The sequence below is a fragment of the Anabrus simplex genome, chromosome 5 (genome assembly GCF_040414725.1).
Source record: "Anabrus simplex isolate iqAnaSimp1 chromosome 5, ASM4041472v1, whole genome shotgun sequence".
Taxonomy (NCBI): Eukaryota; Metazoa; Arthropoda; class Insecta; order Orthoptera; family Tettigoniidae; genus Anabrus; species Anabrus simplex.
In genome coordinates, this window is record NC_090269.1 from 205,250,378 (window position 1) to 205,274,032 (window position 23,655).

At 36.5% G+C, this 23,655-nt stretch overlaps 1 protein-coding gene across 2 annotated transcripts in view; it reads right to left on the reverse strand.

Moving 5' to 3' along the window:
• The window catches only part of Arglu1 (Arginine and glutamate rich 1), a 102,199-nt gene that overhangs the window by 62,852 nt on the left and 15,692 nt on the right, over positions 1–23,655 (reverse strand). For both annotated transcript variants that reach the window (XM_067147264.2, XM_067147263.2), the window contains exon 2: positions 17,261–17,404. In XM_067147264.2, coding sequence (XP_067003365.1) covers positions 17,261–17,404 — 144 coding nt within the window. The remainder of the gene's footprint in view (positions 1–17,260; positions 17,405–23,655) is intronic.

Below are 23,655 nucleotides of genomic sequence, written 5' to 3' on the forward strand. Positions count from 1 at the left end.
TGTTTATTATTCATGATCGCGAATAACTTCGAAATGACAGAAGAAACATTCAAAACAGCACAGTCAGACAATCTAGCATGTGTAGATGTCATCATTCTTGAAAAATGTGACTTTTGTGGCCGCAGAAATTCGCGGATAACAAGCAAGTTTGTAAGTGGCGTCTTTTATATACGTGCAATGTACTGTAACCCATAGTATTAGGATAACAACGAACCTGGATAGATATCACATCACTTTCCAACATTTCCTTCTAGACTGATTCCCCCATTAAAGAATAACATTACATTTTCGGGCTTTCAGCATTAGTAAAGTAAGAAATTGGATTTCAGCACTACATATAGGTAGCATTATAGTACTAGTCCGCTTCTGTGTTGTAGTGGTTAATGTGTGCCAATCCCGGAGGCCCGGTTTCGATTCCCGGCTCTGCCATGAAAGTTGAAAACAAATAGTACGAGGGCTGGAACGGGCTCTACTCAGCCTCGGGAGGTCAACTGAGTAGAACGGTTTCGAATCCCACCTCAGCCATCCTCGAAGTGGTTTTTCGTATTTTCCTACTTCTCCTCCAGGCACCTAAGGCCACGGCCGTTTCCTTCCCTCTTCCTTGTCTATCCCTTCTGATCCTCCCATCCTCCAACAAGGCCCCTGTTGAGCATAACAGGTGAGGCCGCCTGGGCGAGGTAATGGCCCTCCTCATCAGTTTCATCACCATACTCAAAGTCTCGCGTTCCGGGACACTGCCCTTGAAATGGTAGAGGTGAAATCCCTCGCTGAGTCCGAGAGAAAACCAACCCTGAAGGATAAACTGATTAAGAAAGAAAGAAGGACAGAAAGAAAGATCATAGTACTATAGGGCTATAATCTATCATTCCCCCCCCCCCCCCCCCAAAAAAAAAAAAATTTATGGTTGGGACAACTGGCCTACCCACTTCCGGGGCCCATGAAAGAGAATTAAATATCTTTGTGGAAGGAAAAAATTAAACATGATAAAGATAAATATGATTTCATCTAGTTTTCACAAGTCGGGCTGAGTGGTTCAGACGGTTGAGGTGCTGACCTTCTGACCCCAACTTGGCAGGTTCGATCCTGGTTCACTCCAGTGGTAGTTGAAGGTGCTCAAATACATCAGCCTCGTGTCAGTAGATTTACTTAATTTAATTAATTACATTTGGCTTTTAACAAGCTGAGCATATCAGGCAAGAAAAGGGTCCTGATGACATTTTAGTCGTTCAATACCGGAATGTCTTTGGGTGCTGTGACTTTTACTTTATTTATTTATTTATTTATTTTTTCTGTTTGCTTTACATCACACCGTCACATATAGGTCTTATGGCGACGATGGGACAGGAAAGTCCTAGGAATGGGAACAAAGCGGCCGTAGTCTTAGGTACAGCCTCAGCATTTGCCTGGTGTGAAAATGGGAAACCACGGAAAACCATCTTCAGGGCTGCCGGCAGTGGGGTTCAAAACCCACTATCTCCCGGATGCGAGCTCACAGCTGCGCGCTCCTAACCGCACGGCCAACTCGCGCGGTATTGTTACCCTTCGGTTTATTGACTTGGCTTGTATAACCTAAAACTTAGGCTAAGTTGGATAATATTTTAAACACCTACATCACTATTTTCACCTGTGTGCAATTATGTTATTTATTTCATTAATATTATGATAATTATTATAATTGAGCATTGTTAACTTATAAGACCCCAACAGACAAGCATTGGTTTTGTGTAGAGTTATACATTTGTTAAATTCACGTTGTTTCCTTTCATGATGTACACGCCTATTCTTTGTTACATTATAGAGTATTTAGACATAGCCTAAATTTCTTTACCAATTAAGCTCTTCAATAAAGACATACATAATTCTCCCGTGTCAAGATATATTGGTAGAATTAGAGCTGTCAAAATGGTTCATAACCCCTCTGATTTATTATCTTGACATGGATCACCCAAAACATAGGTTAGGTTTGGAGAATACTTTAATAATCAGCATTATTTAATGCACTGTTTATTACTTTCATATTCCAAGATGTAATTGAAGCATTTAAATAAAGCATCAGACATTAAAATTTAAAGTTTTACCACTAGAACAGCTGACATGGAAAAGTGATTTGAAAATTCAAACAAATTCATCTTACGTTAAAATCTTCAAGAAAATAAACTGTAGACTTTTCCGATGTATCACCAGCATTTCTCCGGCTCGCGAAAATCCATTTCTCCCTAGTTTTAGCGTCTTTGGAACATTTATAAACAATTTGTTTGGGATGGTATGCGATGTGCTATTGCACATCGGAACTATACACCATTTATAAGTTTTCAGCCTCACTGTCTGTGCAGGATTCATTTTAAGTCTAAAATATACCACTCAGATTATTATCCAATGTATAGACCTCGAATTTAACCATACCAGACACTAACATAAAGTAGAAATACGCGAAGTGTATCCTGCTTCTCACAGCATACTATGTGTTATTTCGTCTGCTAATTCAGTCAACCTGTACGATGACGTCAGACCAATGAGATCGCGTACTTGCGTGACGTGACATATTCGTAGATTTTTATCATGTTTGGAGTTATTATTTGTACATTCTGATCACATTTTTGAATTCTGCATGAAATTTTGAATCAGATTAGCATATTTTTAATTAAAACCCCGGATCATGCATGTTCCCTATTCTCTGAGATCTATTTTCTAGAAATATAGCAACCCATTCAGTCACTCTTTTGTCTAGTCCAATTGCACTCATTTTTTCCAGTAATCTCCCATGATCCACCCTATCAAATGCTTTAGACAGGTCATTCGCGATACAGTCCATTTGACCTCCAGAATCCAAGATATCTGCTATATCTTGCTGAAATCCTACAAGTTGAGCGTCAGTGGAATAACCTTTCCTAAAACCGAATTAACTTCTATCGAACCAGTTATTAATTTCACAAACATCTCTAATATAATCAGAAAGAATGCCTTCCCAAAGCTTACATACAATGGATGTCAAACTTACTGGCCTGTAATTTTCAGCTTTATGTCTATCACCCTTTCCTTTATACACAGGGGCTACAATAGCAACTCTCCATTCATCTGGTATAGCTCCTCCGACTAAACAATAATCAAATAAGTACTTCAGGTATGGTACTATATCCCAACCCATTGTCTTTAGTATATCTCCAGAAATCTGATCAATACCAGCTGCTTTTCTAGTTTTCAACTTTTGTATCTTATTGTAAATGTCATTTTTATCATATGTAAATTTTATTACTTCTTTGGCCTTAGTCTCCTCCTCTATCTCGACATTATCCTTGTAACCAACAATCTTTACATACTGCTGACTGAATACTTCTGCCTTTTGAAGATCCTCATAAACACACTCCCCTTGTTCATTAATTATTCCTGGAACGTCCTTCTCGGAACCTGTTTCTGCCTTAAGATACCTATGCATACCCTTCCATTTTTCACTAAAATTTGTATAACTGCCAATTATGCTTGCCATCATGTTATCCTTAGCTGCCTTCTTTGCTAGATTCAATTTTCTAGTAAGTTCCTTCAATTTCTCCGTACTTCCACAGCCATTTCTAACTATTTCTTTCCAGTCTGCACCTCCTTCTTAGTCTCTTTATTTCCCTATTATAATAAGGTGGGTCTTTACCATTCCTTACCACCCTTAAAGGTACAAACCTGTTTTCGCATTCCTCAACAATTTCTTTAAACCCATCCCAGAGTCTGTTTACATTTTTATTTACCATTTTCCACCGATCATAGTTACTATTTAGAAACTGCCTCATCCCTGCTTTATCAGCCATATGGTACTGCCTAATAGACCTACTTTTAAGACCTTCCTTTGTATCACATTTATTTTTAACTACCACAAAATCAGTTTCATGATCACTAATACCAACTATTACTTCAGTTTCCCTATAGTAATTCTAACCCGATTGTTTCCAGTGCTAGGCATCCGAATGTTGTAGTCCCTAATAAGACCAATCTACGAGGGAGAAATAAACACAAATGGTCAGCACTTCCATCGAGAAACCGTAATACCCGGACACCCGCCAGGAACATAATTTATATAAAGCAAACCCCTTTAGGAGAAGCCAGAAATGTTTCAACACCCATGGAATCGTTTTCTTTATTCTTTAACGATTTAGATAAACTGGTACAACACACGAATGAGGAAATACAAGTTCAGAGTTGTAACTACGCTACAGCTAGTGCAACAATTTCTCAAACAAGCAGGGAAGAAATCAACGCTCTTTTTGGTATACTTGTGTTATCAGCGGCCATGAAAACCAATCATCTTCTTACAAGAGAGATGTTTGATCCAAATTTCTGTGGTTACAGAAATAAGGCGACAATGTCAAGTGAGTGATTTGATTTTCTGTTGAAGTGTCTTAGATTCAACGATAAATCTACTAGGGTAAAGAGACGAGCGAGTGACAAGTTTGCAGCCATTCGAGAAGTATGGGATGAGTTTACCAAAAACTGTCGAGACTCATACAAGCCAGGAAGTTACACAACCACTGATGAACAACTCGTTGGATTTCGTGGACGATGTCCTTTCAGGATGTACATCCCCAACAAACCCACAAAATATGGAATTAAGATTATGTTGAATGACGTTGGGACTAAATATATGATTGATGCTAAGCCATATCTGGGGAAAAATACGAATATGTTTGGTCAACCTCTCGCTCATTATTTTGTAAAAGAACTGACTGTGACCATCCATGGTTCGAATAGGAATGTAACCATGGATAATTGGTTTACCTCCGTCCCACTGGCTGAAGACCTTTTGAAACCACCTTACTCTCTGACAGTTGTAGGAACAATTAGAAAAAATAAACGCGAGATACCTCCTGAGCTCCTTGAAGTGAAGAAGCGAAAAATCGGCACGTCAGTGTTTTGTTTTGATGGACCAAAAACTCTTGTTTCGTACAAACCAAAGCAGGGGAAAGTCATTCTGCAATCCACTACTCATGAGGACAGAGAAATAAGGGATAACAGTGGAAAACCTGCAGCAATTGAATTTTATAACGAAACAAAAGGTGCAACAGACTCTTTCGTACAAATGTGTTGCAGCATGAACTGCAGTAGAAAGACCCAGCACTGGCCTCTGTGTGTATTCTTCACTATGATCAATATGTTCTTAGTGAATGGATATGTTCTGTTTTGCCACAACATCCTCCGAAAGGGAGAAAAACCTATTTCGAGAAGGGCATTCGCGCAACAGTTAAGTGGTGACCTGATTAGACCTCACCTCCTGCTCCGCCTTACGCAACCAACTTTGCAGCGGTCATTACGTGGTATGATCTGCAAGATTCTGAATGAAAATCATATAGTACACAGGCCAGACCAAGAACAACTTGGTAAAAAAAAAGAAAAAAAAGTGCATTTTGTCCCTCAAAGCTACGCAGAATGACACGGTTTTATTGTACTGTTTGCAATCGAGCCATGTGCGGTGACCACCGATCAACGTGTGCTGAGTGTTGAAATGATACGAGTTTGTGAAAAATGGAAAAATCTGTCTGTACATAGAATGTATTATGTGCTGGGTTAGTTATTAAATTTTAAATGAAGTAATTGTAAGAGTTATGGAAGTTTTTTTTCAGTAGTCTCGTAGACGAATGCTTAGTGATAACGTACTTCATAGAAGAGTTTAGTAATCTACGGTTAAAGTTTTAACTTCCAATTTAAACATAACTCAGGCTGTTTGGAGAGTAGTCTCCTAGAGAGTTAATTGTGTGGAGCAAAGACGCTTTTTTGAAATTTTTAACCTGGGAGCTTCAAGCGCATTCTGTACCTTATTATTCTAGGGTTTTCTAATACTGTTACTAGAACCGACAAGCTAACCTTTATATATCCAATTGTTATTTGGTGTTGCTCATCTAAGTCAATTGAAAAAAAAAAAAAAAAACGGACAAGAAGAAGAAGAAGAATTACTGACCACCCATTCATGCTCACACCTTTTTACATGTCTATGCTCCATGGAAAATCCGTAACAAATACAAAAGTTGAAAGTTATTCATTACTATGAAAGTAACAACTATGAAGTTAAGTTTCCACAGCTGGCAACTTGTAAAACCAAAAATAGGAAAATTTCTAATATCTTGGATTTCCTCACATATACTGTGCCACAGTCTAAGTGAAAAAGGACAGGATAAAAGGCATACATATGTACAGTTACAATGTGAATGAACTCAAACTTAAAAAAAAAAAACGGTTATAAGAAAATGTACCTACCACTCTCATTTATGACACATACATACGAATAATAATACAGCCGAACCTCGATATCTCGAACCTCCATTACTCAAATTTTCAGTATCTCGAAATAACTTAAAATTTCCAGCCGTTTGTCCTATTCTTCAAGTGTATTTATTTCTCTAATACTCAAAATTCGGTTACACAAATTTCTCAATTTCTCAAAGCAAACCTGTCCTTTGAAGCAAAAAATATTCTGTAACTCGAATTTTGTGCAACATTAAATGTGCAATACGGCATTTGTGGTTTGTGAGGAACAGTTAAGAAGTAAGGAAAGGGTTAAAGTTAAGCTGGGAACTAATATGACGGGAACCGAAAACCCAAACTTCTAGTGATCGGAAAATCGGTAAAGCCTCGCTGTTTCTCGGGTGTCAATTACGAAAGCAAGCCCAGAAGTCGCGGATGACAAGCTGCATTTACGAAACTCGGCTGCGTGGTATTGGCGAGAAGTTTCAACATGAAGGGAGGAAAGGTTAAAAATAACAAACAGAAGAGACTAACGGATTTTTTCCAAAGGTGTTAATGGAGCTATATTTGTTTCACTGCTGTATGTAGTGTATCCTGTCTTCTCAAAAGTTACAATAATAGTAAGTGTTATAATTAAAGCAATGCCATAAAATAAGAGTTTCTTTGTATGTTCTTAACTACTGTTAAAAATAATGTATTCAGTATAAGCCCATAAATACATATGATTCAATTATGTGTTATACATGCTCAAAAATGGTATTCTCTATATCTCGAAATTTCGATACGGTAACTCGAAATAAAATTTATCTCCCGAGGTGATTTGAGATATTGAAGTTCCACGGTATTTATATCACACCGACATACGCAACAAAACACATAATAGTTTCCTTTACTAGACTGTAAAATGAATGGAAATTTAGTATTATTCTGAACACTCTGAGATAATGTTTATGTTTTTTGGCTATAATGTGAAGAGAAAATACCAGAAACTGTCACCGTAACAACTCTCTGAAATTTTTTCAACTCATTAAAATTATAAAGTACGAATAAACAAACATGCACTGAAATACGTGAAACTACCACATACAAAACAGATGTCTCATACATGATAAACATACAACTTTGACAATGGCGAAAAGCACAGAACCGCTAGAAAAAACACGTGGCCTACAACTCCAACGAAATTATGCATAGAAACGATGTTAATAGTGCGCGAACCACACATTTAAGAAACTCATTCTTTCGTCCCGATTAACTGAGTCGCCAGTGCCTCTCTTGCTTGTAGGATGATTGCCGTCCCGAATCCCCAGCCGTAAAGCACACAAGACGATACACGAAGGCGACGGATGATACACCCGCGAAATAAAGCATCAAATAAATACACTTTAAAATGAGGTTGGGTAAATTACACAAGCACATAAGAATTTATCCTTAATCCTACAGGAAGAGTATTGACCAAACTGGAGGTTATATTGGTCAAAAATAGGAAGAATTAAAAATAAATCTGAAAACGAGTTAAAAAACAAAGTTTCCGGATAAATTGGAAGGGTTGGAAGGTATGATTTTGTGAATAAAGTTTGGTTTAATTCTTTAAAAGAAATTAATTCTTAAATATTTACCTTAATATTTTTAGAATTTCGATGACTAAAAACAATCTCACAAATTAGGTACAAGATAAACATAACTTAAAAATGCATTTAATGGGTACCTAGAGTAAAAAAAAACAAGTACAAAAATAAATTGTATTAACATTGAAAAAGTTTAGTTGAAATTGGATTTTCAAATAGTTTTCTTGTTACTTTTACAAAACTTCATTAACTTTCTTCAAATGTTTGTTATTTATATCTATAATTTCTGAGCTTGCAGAACTTCAGCAAAATCTTATTTCTTTAATCGCATTTGCAGTTTATGATTCTCTTCTTTTAGCAGGTCCTCAGCAGCTTTCTTCCCCTGTCTCACTTCTTCATTATTATTTTTGATAGCTACTTCTTCACATTCTGCCATTTTCACTTCCTAATTTATTTTCTGTTTGTTTTTCTAGGGTTGCTTTATATTTTGGATGATATCCTCTGGCAGCATCTAACATTTGCTTTTTGATTCAAACAGTTTTTCACAGTCCATAGGTCTCTTATGGTATTTTTGGATAAGGAATTTCTCTCAGGAGCGACAAGATTTTTACTGAATGAAAATCCTCCCACCTACATTAGAGTATCCATGTACTAGAATGAGCAGGGACAGTACATCTGAGAAAGACCAGGATAACTGCATTTTTAACTCAAAAACTCTTGCCTAATGGTAGTCTTCCCTGTGGTGCTTAGTATATCAGTTTCTTGTTTTATAAACCACTGTTCCCTTATGTCCTGGTCAACCTGCATAATTATCCATTCCTCGTCGGTTCTTTCTTGGCCAATTTCAGTTAAACCATGCACAAACTACAAACAAACATCCTGATATATCCCAGTTTTTAAAGAATTTTGGTACAGTAGTATGAGTTCCTAAAAATAAACCAGTCATCTGTTTCACACCCAGGTTTGGCAAGTTTAAAACAAGCGTGTTTAAAATTGTTTAAAACAATACACATTGATTAAAATGCTTTTTTTTGAAGATATGTTTTAAAGATTTTTTAGGTTTTCATATTTTTAATTCATAATTTTGCAATGCAGTAGAGTACAGTGTTGTTCTCTGCCTTCTACTGAAGGTTTTGCATAATAGTATAAAATTATATTTTGTAATGGTTTTGTAGGCCTTTGCTGGCAAGGTGTAGTGTTTACATTGCACTATGTCTTCTGGTATGGGCTAGAATAAAATTGTTACTTTCATTGACCTGTCTCAGTCTTATACTTGGCTTTGACAATATGAAAGTGGCTGAGGTATGAGTGACGCTAGTAATGCCATTCTTTATGCAGCCAGTACCTGCTATGAATGGTGTGAAAATGTCGCTCATAGGGTTGGTTGGTGCACACATTTCGGTGGGCTTGGCAGACTGATGTACAATAGCAACTTCTGGCTCAGTGAGGAAAGCAACGGGAAACTACCTCACCCCTCGTTTCCCTAGCACGCCTCTTCAGTGACACCCAGGCCATCTATGACAGCTAATGGTGAACCTGTTGAGGATCCAACCAGCCTTCAAGGTTGAATACCCAACATACTCATACAATGGTTTTGTTGACCTTGTTTAAATTTTTTGCAATAGAACATGCATCAGAAACTACAGGGATGTTTTTAAAATATTAACCCTAATGTCAATACCACTTTGTCTTATTTCAATGGGTTTTTTGTTTTCACAGAAAACACAAACTAGTTTGGCAGCCTCCTCAATCCCTAAACTATTTCTAACTTTACTATGCACAAACCCAAAAGGGCAAAAAGTACTTTCTATCCCAGCTGATGAAGCAACTGCACTATGCAGCTTATGTGCTAGGCCTGAAGTGTGATTAATGTTATTCTGCACTGCCACCCACTGTCAGGCATTTAATTTCTTTTAGTATTGCTGGACCAAACAGACATTCCTTGAAAGGTGAACATTTTGCTTTGTATTTAATTAGGTCAGTCATTGCATCTGAGTGATAAGCTTCAACACATTCCATAGCAGAATGATACTGTTCTTCACTGTCTTTTCTTGATCGTGTAGATCCATGAGATAGGCATGAGTTATAGCAGTGTTAAATAGTTTTCATGAATTTATTTAAGTCATTGGGATTTTTATTTTTGAAAAAAATTCAGCAGGTTGTGCCAAACCTCAACTGCTTCCCCAATGGCATAGTCATCACGCTGCAACTTATCGAAAGGGACTGATACATTTTCAAGTTTTTTGCGGTAGTCTTGAACATTTTGTTTCAAATTGATATTTATTACCTTTGCACCTTCGATGACACTTTGGTTTTCAGTGCAGCCTTAAACAATAATATGCCATTTACCCATTCTTTAGTGTACATCCGCAGGAAGAGCAACAGCCTGTCCCACCAACTTGTTTGTACTTGGCTGATGCATAAGCGAGTGTTCCTGAAGTATTTAATAATTTATTTAACCACCTCCAAGCCATGTGTTAACAGATTAAGCAGGTGAGCTGAACAACCATAAGCATACCTGGTAACTTTTGAAAAGGGCGATCAGAAAAACTCACACACGACAAAAAATCTAACAATTTTCGACGTGCCCCCACTTGCAGGTTATAAATTTCATTTTTTTGTCCGTATTGAATATCTACTTGTGATACAAATTATAATTTTGTTAAACACCATCTATTCAATACAATAAAAAATGTAATAAAAATGTACATATTTAGTAAGTGTTGATATGGTACATGTTTCGCTCCTTTTTTTTTTTTTTGAGCATCAGCAGCCATTTATTATTTACTTAAGGTTATATGAGATCATGAATCTATTATATTGGATTAAATTAAGCTTGTAAACCTCATTGACAAATCTTACAATATTTTACAAGTCGTATAACAATAAAATTATGTATTTAAGTTAAAACATATTTGTCTAAAATCTATCCAAGTCTAACATTTTATTGACGAAACTCATCTGGTGAACATCCTTTAAAATATTTTAAAAAACCTTTTGAGATCTGGCTAATTGTATTGATTCAATGTTGCTTGACTTTTATGATTGTCGTTGAAACTTCGTTAACTATATTAACAGTTTTCTACAGTTGATAATTACCTATGTTATGAACATTTAACTTCTTCCCGATCTTGCTGGAGTAACATTTGTACAAAATGTATTGGCATTAATTTTATGTTGTCAATACGAGAATATTGTTCGTGAACAAACTTTTTTTTGCTATTTGCTTTATGTCGCACCGACACAGATATGTCTTATGGCGACGATGGGATAGGAAATGCCTAGGAAGTGGAAGGAAGCGGCCCATAGCCTTAATTAAGGTACAGACCCGGCATTTGATTGGTGTGAAAATGGGAAACCACGGAAAACCATCTTCAGGGCTGCCGACAGTAGGGCTCGAACCCACTATCTCCCGATTACTGGACACTGGCCGCACTTAAGCGACTGCAGCTATCGAGCTCGGTCATTAATAAACTTGTTGGTAAATAAACACTTTCTAATGTGAGGTAGAATTTGAATTGTTCTCATATGTTCCAAACTGGGCTTGTTGGTATATCTGTAATGAAAGATAAAAAAATATATGTTTATGGTTTTGATTATAATTCTGTATAAACTTCTTATCTAAAGAATTGTCACTTTTCTTTCTACTGTGTAATTGTCTAGTGTTACTCCTAGCCTCTTGAGAACTACTTGTTCTGTTTGCACTCCTTGTATTATATGAGAGTGTGGATGAGTTTACATTTTGGGGGGGAGTGGGAAGGGGAAGTGAAGATAGGCGGTGCATTGATAGCTGCAATGGATTGTGGAGGGGACTGCCTAGGAGAAGTAAGGGGAGGAGTTGAGTTTGTTTGCGTCAATAAGCCATTAACTTTTGTTGGATTAAAAATGTTTATAGAATTGATTTATATCAGATTTAAGCATTTGTATTAATTCCGGTAATTGTACTAAGACGGGGTTCTTTATTTCAATTTCGTCATTTAGGTTTCGATTTTTGGTGTATTGCTGATCTAAATGAATGTATATGTATTCCAATTCCATCATTTCTTTTCATTCTTCTACTCTTCTTTTAAATCCTTTTCAATATTTGTAAAACTGTGTCCAGTTTCTAGCATGTGTGCTCCCATTGCAGAATGTTTCTTGTGTTTTGCAGCATTTAAATGTTCAAGGTATCTTATCATAAAGCTCCGGCCAGTTTGGCCAACATACGAAAAATTGCATTCTGCACACGCAAGCCTATATATTCCAGATCCTTCATATTGATTACTATTTATATTAACTTTACTGTGATTGAAGAAAATATTTCAGTTCGTGTTTTGGGTTTTGAAGGCAATGTTATCTTGTTTATCTCGTTTCTTGATGGTATTAGTGACTTGGTATATAGCTGGGTTAGTAAATGTAAAAGTTGCAAATTTGGATTTCTTATTTTTATCTGGTATGAGATTTGTGGCCAATTTTGTTTTCATCTTATTAATGACCTTGTTAACCATCTCTATTTTATAACCGTTATTGAGTGCCAGGTCTTTCATGAAATTAAGTTCTTTCTTTAAATTCTTACTTGTTAGTGGAATTTTTAGGGCTCTATAAACTAAACTCAAAAATGCCGCCTGTTTGTGAGAATTGGGGTGGAGTGACTCGTCTTTAATCGTTATTGGAGTAAACGTCTGGTTTCTATAAATCTGGAAATCAAATTTATTTCCTGCTCTCTTTACATTTGTATCTAGAAAACTTAGCGAATTGTTACTTTCATCTTCTTTAGTGAATTTTATGTTACTGTCTAATTTATTTAAAAAATCCAAAATGTTATCATTATTATTCAGTTTACTGTCTATTATAACAAACGCGTCATCCACGAATCTCAGCCAAAGGTTTAGTCCTTGTATGTTATTCAGTATTTTAACTTGTTCTAAATGATCCATAAAAATTTTAGCTAGTATACCTGATGCAAGGTCTCCCATTCCCAAGCACATCTGATGATATATCTTTTGATTAAATGTGAAGTAATTATTAGTTACCGGTAAAACAAATCTCAATAAATTTATGAATTCTTCTATTTCACACCTACTTGTTTTGCTGTGACTGAATAAATTGAGTTTGATTATATTAATGGTTTCATTAATCGATATGCAAGGGTACATGTTAGTTATATCATATGAAAACATTTTATGATGCGGTTGCAGTTCAAATTTATTAAGCTTATCACAGAATTCAATTGAGTTATTGATTGTAAAATTATTGTAAAATTTATAGTGCATTTAAAAAACATGATGTATAAATTTAGAAGACTTATACGTTGGGCTATTCATGCAGTTGATTATAGGTCGCATGGGTATATTAACTTTATGGACTTTGGGCATGGCTCTGGCTCTTGGTATCTTGGGATTCATATTTATCAGCTTTGACACTAGTTCATTAAAGAGGAAAGAGAAATTTTTAAGCAATTTCTTAAGATTTAGTTGAATTTTGACTGTAGGATCTTTCTGTATTATCGAATAGGCTCCATTCGAAAAAAAAAAATTCTTCTGTTTTCTTAATGGAATCATGCTTATTTCAAATAACTGTACTTTCCCCTTTATCAGCTTTGGTTACTATTATATCACTTTAGTTGATTTTAGTCTTTAATTCTCTGATTTGTTTAGTGAGGTTGGGATTTAAGTTATTATTTATTTCTTTTACTAAAGTTGGAAGTTTCTTTTTAACCTCAAATCTTCTATCATTTTGTGATTCTAAAGGCAATTTCCCTACATTAGATTCTACTTCAGCTATAGTGGTTATTACATCTTCTATTTGATGATGGTTAGGTCAATTAAATTTTGATCCTTTATACAGTAAGCTCATTTCACTATCCGTAAAGGCGATATCCGACAAATTTACAGTGGTTGGGATGTTTTTATGGTCTGAATTAGTCTGTTTTTCTCTCGTATTACGTTTTTTGGATTTTGTTTTGTTTTCTCTTAAATGTGATATTTTGTTTTCTAGAGTTTTTTTGTTTCTTTTCTAATATATCAACAAGTTTCTCATTAGTAAAATGTTGTACTGATTGCCATTCTAACGAGGTTAAAAGCTCAGAAATTTCTTAGTGTGTACGATAAAGTTGTAAGTTTAAAAACGTCTTCTTTCTGTAATTATTTTTATCTCACTTTTTTGCCAGATTTCATTTACTTTGTTTTGAGTGTCTACTAAATTTGGTATAGATAAGTATTGTCTTTGTACAGATCTCAAACTTTGGTATTAGTTTGGATTTTAAGCATTCTTTTAAAAACCATATATTTTTCGCGATCTTACTAATCTTAACCTTAAGGTTAATGAATCTGTTCTTAATCTTATTATTAGCCTGGTTGACCATTACATTGCAGGTTATAAATTTCATTTTTTTGTCCAATATGTTTTAACTTTAAGACAATGTTACTGTTATATGACATGTAAAATATTATAAGATTTGTCAATGAGGTTTACAAGCATAATTTAATCTAATAGAATAGATTCATGATCTCATATAACCTTAAATAAATGATGATTGGCTGATGATGCTCACGAAAAAGGAGCGAAACATGTACCATATCAACAACTTAGTAAATATGTAAGTCTTTTTTACTGTTTTACTGTATTGAATAGGTGGTATTTAACAAAATTACAAGAATTTGTATCACAAGTAGATCTTCAATATGGACAAAAAAATGAAATTTATAACCAGCAATGTAATGGTCAACCAGGCTAATAATAAGATTAAGAACAGATTCATTAACCTTAAGGTTAAGATTAGTAAGATCGCGAAAAATATATGGTTTTTAAAAGAATGCTTAAAATCCAAACTAATACCAAAGTTTGAGATCTGTACAAAGACAATACTTATCTATACCAAATTTAGTAGACACTCAAAACAAAGTAAATGAAATCTGGCAAAAAAGTGAGATAAAAATACATTACAGAAAGAAGACGTTTTTAAACTTACAACTTTATCGTACACACTAAGAAATTTCTGAGCTTTTAACCTCATTAGAATGGCAATCAGTACAACATTTTACTAATGAGAAACTTGTTGATATATTAGAAAAGAAACAAAGAACTCTAGAAAACAAAATATCACATTTAAGAGAAAACAAAACAAAATCCAAAAAACGTAATACGAGAGAAAAACAGACTAATTCAGACCATAAAAACATCCCAACCACTGTAAATTTGTCGGATATCGCCTTTACGGATAGTGAAATGAACTTACTGCATAAAGGATCAAAATTTAATTGACCTAACCATCATCAAATAGAAGATGTAATAACCACTATAGCTGAAGTAGAATCTAATGTAGGGAAATTGCCTTTAGAATCACAAAATGATAGAAGATTTGAGGTTAAAAAGAAACTTCCAACTTTAGTAAAAGAAATAAATAATAACTTAAATCCCAACCTCACTAAACAAATCAAAGAATTAAAGACTAAAATCAACTAAAGTGATATAATAGTAACCAAAGCTGATAAAGGGGAAAGTACAGTTATTTGAAATAAGCATGATTCCATTAAGAAAACAGAAGAATTTTTTTTTTTCGAATGGAGCCTATTCGATAATACAGAAAGATCCTACAGTCAAAATTCAACTAAATCTTAAGAAATTGCTTAAAAATTTCTTTCCTCTTTAATGAACTAGTGTCAAAGCTGATAAATATGAATCCCAAGATACCAAGAGCCAGAGCCATGCCCAAAGTCCATAAAGTTAATATACCCATGCGACCTATAATCAACTGCATGAATAGCCCAACGTATAAGACTTCTAAATTTTTACATCATTTTTTTAAAAGCACTATAAATATTATAATAATTCTACAATCAATAACTGAATAGAATTCTGTGATAAGCTTAATAAATTTGAAATGCAACCGCATCATAAAATGTGTTCATATGATATAACTAACATGTACCCTTGCATACCGATTAATGAAACCATTAATATAATCAAACTCAATTTATTCAGTCACAGCAAAATAAGTAGGTGTGAAATAGAAGAATTCATAAATATATTGAGATTTGGTGTGAAAATGGGAAACCACGGAAAACCATCTTCAGGGCTGCCGACAGTGGGGTTCGAATCCACTATCTCCCGAATAGTGGACACTGGCCACACTTACGTGACTGCAGCTATTGAGCTCGGTTGAGAGACTTCTTAAAGTCCTCTCTACTTGCAGAAGACAGCTTGAAAAACTTGTATACGACATTTAAGGCATACTCTTCAATTATGGAGAACGGAATCTCTCGAAGACAACTTCTAAATGCATTATGGATTCAGTGTGAAGTGCATGAACCAATGTTTATTAGTTCGGGAGAATATGAAAGCTCTGACTAAGTCCAATTAAAAAAACACATTCATGTTCGGTCCATCCATTGAAAGCATTCATTTTTTATAAGGGTATACCTTCAAATATAATGAATATGCAGATTTCAGAGAACATGAAAAATGAAAAATTTGATTGAGCCACCTTGAATGTCCATATCACTTCGATTTTCAATCTACAAACTCTCCCAGAGTTATTTCAAATTTACTTTGCTCAACAGAATACACAACTTTGGCTGTTAAGCTACTTATTTTTTCCACTGTGTTTAATGGTTGGATCTTTTCCTCTATAACCATAAGAAAAATACCGATTGCACAAGCTTCAGATTCCATGTTTTTTTACACCAGAAAGATAGTACATGTTTGCTGCTGTCCAGATCAGATAATCGCCACTGAAGTGTGTCACATGTGGCATTTTCTAGTCAGTCTCTCAAACACTCTGAAACAAATGAAAAATATTAGAATTAAACACCATCAGACAGACATTTATTCCATTTAAAGAAAAGAAATAAGGCAAATGAAATAAATTAAGGTCCAATGAGATGGCTGAAGCCATACACCCACAAACCACCCACATTTAAAAAAGTACAGCATACATATACACCACCAATATTACAATCATCACTAATACTTGATATAGTATATAAAAATACTTACACTGAAACAGTTCTTTCTTCATCATCCATTTTTAAGGTCTTCATAAAATCTTGATAAAAGTATAGGTTTGATATTATTTTACTAGAATATGAAAATCAGTAGAAAGTAGGAAAAATAGGACAAATTACTAAAACGTAGGACAAAGTAGGCCACTTTACACAAAAACTGGAAAAGTAGGGTCACTGCATGTTAGACGACTGAAAAGCCCAAGTTATGATATTCTACCTGCATATAAATGTAAGTGAAAGCAAAAGACATGTCTGGTATACAAGAATATTTAAAACAACAATCAAATTTAGAGTAATATTTTTTCTATAAGAATATTTAAAACAACAATCAAATTTAGAGTAATATTTTTTCTATGCCTGCATTCAATTTAATGAGTGTTTTAGGCAGTAAATATAGTTACATTTTGGTGCAAAAAAAAAAGCTATATTCTGAAAGAAAGGAGGTAAATTCTTAAATTATTTAAGATAATTGAAATACATTCCGAATACCTTTGTCTCTCCATCTCTGCAAGTCTTTCCACCTCGTCCATCTTTCTATCATGATAGCTTCGCTTCCTTGCATGATTTCCAGGTCTTGTAATTTCATCTGATGTGTCTGAACTACTACTTGAAGATTCAGAATGTGACCTCTTCCTAAACAAAGAAAGCAAAATCATATCAGATCGGAAAAGAATATCCACAACTGAACATGATTACTCAAAAGGATGAACTTCATGGTTCTCCATGCAATTTAAAAGAAAGGTTATGAAGTTCAGTACTACAGCACTGTAACAGTAGTCAGTTGGTAGACACACAAAATGTAATATAGTTATGGAAGGGAAGAACATAAATTCATAATTTAAAAACAGAAAAGTTGAACTTTGAAAGAAATGCTGATGGGGTAAATGCCAACAGTCATTCACTGCGGTTGCAACTTGTAGGTTTCTGATCTCTTTGATTATAGCAACATTGCAATGCCCCAATATTAGAATCTGCAGCAAACTACATGTCTGATGGGAACAGGCATGTGTAATTCAGCATCAAATCTATCATGTTCTACTTAACCTAAGTCTATTTGAAATACATTTAAGAAAGCAAATAATAGCATATACTACACACAATGTAATACAGAAAAGAAAAAAAAAAAGGCTAACTGAAAAGTAAAAGTAATTGAATCATACCTGTACTCAATAGAGATCTGCAAAAGATAAGGGTATTTTTTTCCACTAGAAGTGTTTATTTGCATTTAAAGCAGAGAAATTTTAAAAATAATTATTTGTAAAAATGGCAACTATGCTTGCAGCCAATGAACATAAGAGGTAACATTACATTATTTTGTCTGAAATGCAATAACTAACATCACAGCAAGACTTTCCTCTATGAAAACTTAGAAAAACTTGGGACAATCTCTTGCTGATCCATCTCCTGAAAAGCATGCAAACTTCAGTAAGTAGTCGGGGGGGGGGGGGGTTTACATCGCTTAATAAGATTGCTTTAAGATACAGCAAAGAAAACTACAAGTCCATCTAATGTTGCCCTTGACTCCAGTAAATATACCATCTCTAAATTCCTGAAATGAGATTTCAGTCTTCCCAAATCTTCATACAATTCCCGAGGCCAAATGCTGCCCAAGAGATTTTATTAATAGGCCCAGCATTGCCTATGGAGTTAACCCATCCCCTAACACCAGTTTCAAACTTTCTATAGTTAGATGGAGTGAAGCACAAAGCAGGGGGAATACTCTTCTCTCCACACAACCTAGCTGTCATTGCCACAGAAACTTGTTAGCAGCACAACTGACCCTATGAGTAGCACTTTTCGTAACACTCAGATTCGCTAGCAGTGCTCCGAATGTCATTACTCAGCACCACCCATACCTCAGCAGCTTTCATCCTGTCACAGCCATAAATGGGACTAGGACTTTGGTGGAGGCTACAATGTGCTCTGGCTACTGCCAAAATAACGGACCCATAAAAAAATAACTAATTAGGTAGTGGAAAATATTGAGCCTCTCTTCAGACACTGTTTGTATGACTTTCTCAGAGTTAATCAGTTTATATCTGCACTCTTAATATGATACCATCACTTGTGTCTTCTTGTCTTATGCTGTGACAGAGAACTTTGTGTGTGCCAAAATTTTTATGACTGGGCAGACTCATTTTCTGCCTTCAAATGTCTATCACTTGCAAGAGGAAAACCATTCATAGCAAAGTTAAGCAAATAATAGAGAACATTATTAAACAGTGTGATCAGGAAGCCGGAGAGTGACAAAAAAAAAAAATCCCCTATGGATCGCTACCCTTAAGAGGGAAACCACAAAGGTGAAACCTGCAGACATATTAAGCTAAGATGACTAGACATTAAAATACACTTGAAATTTAAAGAATGTTGTTGATGATGCTTGTTGTTTACAAGGGCCTAACATCTAGGTCATTGGCTCCTAATGGTACAAGGTGGAACAAAATTTTTTTTTTGCTAGTGGCCTTGTGTTGCATCAACACAGATAGGTCTTATGGCGACGATGGGATAGGAAAGGCCTAGGAGTTGAAAGGAAGCGGCCGTGGCCTTAATTAAGGTACAGCCCCAGCCTCTGCCAGGTGTAAAAATAGGAAACCACAGAAAACCATCTTCAGGGCTGCCGACAGTGGGATTCGAACCCATTATCTCCCGGATGCAAGATCACAGCCCCGCACCCATAACCGCACGGCCAATTCGCCTGGTGGAATGAAATTTAGCAATAATAATAACTGAAATTTTAAAAAGTAACCACCGACTAGAATTTAAACAAATAATGATGAAAAAAAGGATTATGAATTTAAAATATGATAATCAGTGAATCTAATTCACAATGCCTTATTTTCTTATAAAATGAAAAAAAAAAAAGATTAAAATAGAATAAGGCATTGCCTTGTATATATATATATATATATATATATATATATATATATCATTAAAATTAAAAGTAAAAAAAAAAACCAAAACATTAAAACACACACATAACCAAATGTCTCAGCTGAGAATGAATATCACTGGCTGGAACCCTGTAAGGCAACTGGGGCAATGTGACTGCCTCCTTGGCAGCACTATCAGCTAATTTCCCACTATATCCACATGGCTTGGGAGCCACGAAAATGCGATTTGGAGCTAGCACTCCAACAAACAGCCAGCAAGTCCTGGATCTGCTGCACCAGAGGGTGCTGAGAGGAAACAAGCATCAATAGATTGTGATGACCGGCTGCGTTTTTTGTGGACAAGCAGCGTAGCATAGGACAATATTTGTTGGTGCCTAAGGTGTAAAGGCAGCACACCAGATTCACCGAGCAGGCTAGCAATGGGGCTTGTAAGGAAGGCTTCCATTGCCAACCTAACTCCACTGTGGTGGATGCTATTCAGTTTTCCAAAGACCTTGCCTTGCTGATTCATATGCTGCGCTACTGTAGTCTAAACTGGATAAAATACGTGGACTATAAAATCATAGGTGCACCGTGCAGTCTGCCCCTCCACCAGGTAGTGCTGCTAAGAAGCTTCAAAACATTAAGTTTCTTAGTGCATTTGGCTTTTAACTGATGCACATGTGGCTCCCACAATAATTTGCTATCGAAAAGGAACACAAGAAATCTGTGTCAACTATAGGAAGAGCGACAACCCCTAAATAAAGCTCAGGACGGGGGTGAAGAGTGCGCTTAAGACAGAAATGAACAACAGAGGTCTTTGCAGTTGAAACCAAAAGCCATGTTCTAAGGTCCACTGTTCTACTCTCCTAACAGCTTGCAGTAATTGTTGCTCAGCAACTGTCATATTTCGTGAGCTACATATAGCAATGGTATTACTGCTAAACCAGTGACAATACCGTTTATGGCAATCGCAAAGCAGAGTTACTCTGAGAACCAATCCCTGTAGAACTCCATTTTCCTGAACATGATATTGAAAAGATGTCCTCCCTACTTGGACATGGAATACACAGGACAAAAAATTCAAAATAAAAACTGGCAAATTACAAAGGATGCCATATCGCCATGTTGTGTCACAGGCCTTTTCTAAATCAAAGAAAACAGCCACTAAAGTGCTGTTTTCGAAGAAATGCGTCCTGGATAGAACTCTCCAGACGTACCAAATGGTAACTGGTGGAGCGAGCAACTCAAAAACCACACTAGTACTTGAACAAAAGTCCTCTTTTCTCGAAACAACACATAAGTTGGCGATTCACCATCCTTTCAAATAGTTTACACAGACAGTAAGTGAGACAAATAGGTCTAACTTCCTGCACATATGAGATCTTTGTCAGGTTTGAGGAGAGGAATTTCTATTCCCTCTCGCCACTGTGATGGAAACTCACCCTCTGTCCCAATTCGTATGAATACCCCAAGAAGATATACCAGGCTATCCTCGCTGAGGTGTTTCAACATCTGGTTATGGATATTATCTGGTTCGAGAGCAGTGTCCCTGCAAAGTGCCAAAGACGCTGCGGAGTTCCCACTCCATACAGGACACTTTATAGTCTTCTGAAGCTATAGTGGCAAAACTAAGATGATGACGCTCTGCCTCCTGCTTCAGATCTAGGTTATCAAGATGATAATTCATGGAAACAGACACATTTGCAAAATGACTTGCTATGTTTCCTAGCCAGCACAGGCTTCTGTGTGGTCGAAGGCTAGACAGACCCCACTTTTGAGCTTTTACTCTTTGCAGCTTTGCTCCTGCTGGCTGCAACAATCTTTGCACGTGCTGACGAAGCTAAAATCTAGTGTTTATGAAGGAGAATTCAAGGAATTAAACTTACAGCGCGCTTCCTGGTGGGAGAGATCATCCAGGTTCTTGATCTCCTGGATCATCTTCTCACTGAGATAAACTGGACAGTTTCTATCTCGAGGAGAATGAAGGCCGGGCAGTTAATGCACCTGTGTGGGAGGTGTACACTTTTCCACGCCGTGAGCATCTCTTCCACATGTACCACACAAAGACGGATTTGAATGAGATATCATGTGCCCAAATCTTTGGCATTGACAGCACTGCATGCGAGGCAGGATGTACGGCCTCACATCGTAACAATAGTGTAATCTTAGCTTTCTCAGGCAACACTGACAACTTGAAGGAGACAATGAACGCACCCGTGGCAATGTCCTAACCACTAACTCTGCACATAATGCGCCGGATGTAACATTATTGTGCTTCACGTTTTCCATCAACTCATCGTTAGTGTTCAAGACAAGATGGTGGTGGAACTCCACACCAGATTAAAGTTTTGTGCTCTTCCACTTTAGTTTTTAACAATTTCATGGTAGAAAATGCACATTCAAAACTGTACTACCAAACAAGGGCTGTATTTTCAAAGAACAATTTTGCAAGTATGGTTCATGTTTTCGGGTTACTGTAGTCACGTCCTAGTTCGTGAACCATGGGCAACGGCTGAGTGGCCTAGTAAGTGGTCCTGAGAGTCGGGATACCACTTGCTTTGGAATGGGAGTGGGCATCTCGGACATATTCTGAGTCGTGGCCCTCCTTGTGCTCAGGCGGCTAGGACTATACAATTCACCGGTGGTCCATAACCCATTAGAGGAGAGATCCTCACTTGGACTATGTGCAAGTAGGGTAGCATCCTGCTTCATGACTTTACCAAGCTCAGAACATTTTAAGCAAGCCTCGGACCTATGGGAGTTACGGAGTCCCACTCCCATCTGAGAGGCGAGGGACTCCTTGGAAACAACTTGGAGAATGAAATGGAATTCGATGGGGGAGCTATCAATATTAATGGGGCTTATGGAAGAAAGAAGGTAGAACTGGCTGAGTCAGCAAAGAGGATGCATCTGGATGTGCTAGGAGTAAGTGATATTCGGGTAAGGGGAGATAATGAGGAAGAGATAGGAGATTATAAAGTGTACTTGACGGGTGTTAGAAAGGGAAGGGCAGTCTGGGGTAGGGCTCTTTATCAGGAATACCATTGAACGCAACATAGTTTCTGTTAGGCACGTAAATGAGCGAATGATGTGGGTAGATTTGTCAGTTGGAGGAATTAGGACAAGAATTGTGTCCGTGTATTCACCATGTGAGGGTGCAGATGAGGATAAATATGACAAGTTTTATGAAGCATTGAGTAACATTGTTGTCAGGGTCAAAAGCAAGGACAGAATAGTGCGAATGGGCGATTTCAATGCGAGAGTTGGGAATACAACTGAAGGATCCGAAAGGGTGATTGGTAAATGTGGGGAAGATATGGAAGCTAATGGGAATGGGAAACGTTTGCTGGACTTCTGTGCTAGTTTGGGTTTAGCCTGTTACGAATACATTCTTCAAGCATAAGGCTATTCACCACTACACACGGCAGGCTAAGGGTACCAGACCCATAATAGACTATATCTTAACCGACTTCAAATTCAGGAAATCTGTTAGGAATGTACACGTTTTTCACGGATTTTTCGATGATACAGACCACTATCTGATCTGTAGTGAACTAAGTATCTCTAGGCCTAGGGTAGAGAAAGTGAAATCTGTCTGCAAACGAATAAGGGTAGAAAGTCTCCAGGACGAGGAAATTAGACAGAAGTACATGGATATGATTAGTGAGAAGTTTCGAACAGTAGACAGTAAGCAGGTTCAGGATATAGAAAGTGAATGGGTGGCATACAGGGATGCTGTAGTAGAAACAGCAAGGGAATGCCTAGGTACAACTGTGTGTAAAGATGGGAAAAGGCGAACATCTTGGTGGAATGATGAAGTGAGAGCAGCCTGTAAACGTAAAAAGAACGCTTATCAGAAATGGCTCCAAACAAGGGCCGAGGCAGAGAGGGATTTGTACGTAGATGAAAGAAACAGAGCGAAACAAATAGTTGAATCCAAAACAAAGTCATGGGAAGATTTTGGTAATAACCTGGAAAGGCTAGGTCAACCAGCAAGGAAAACTTTCTGGA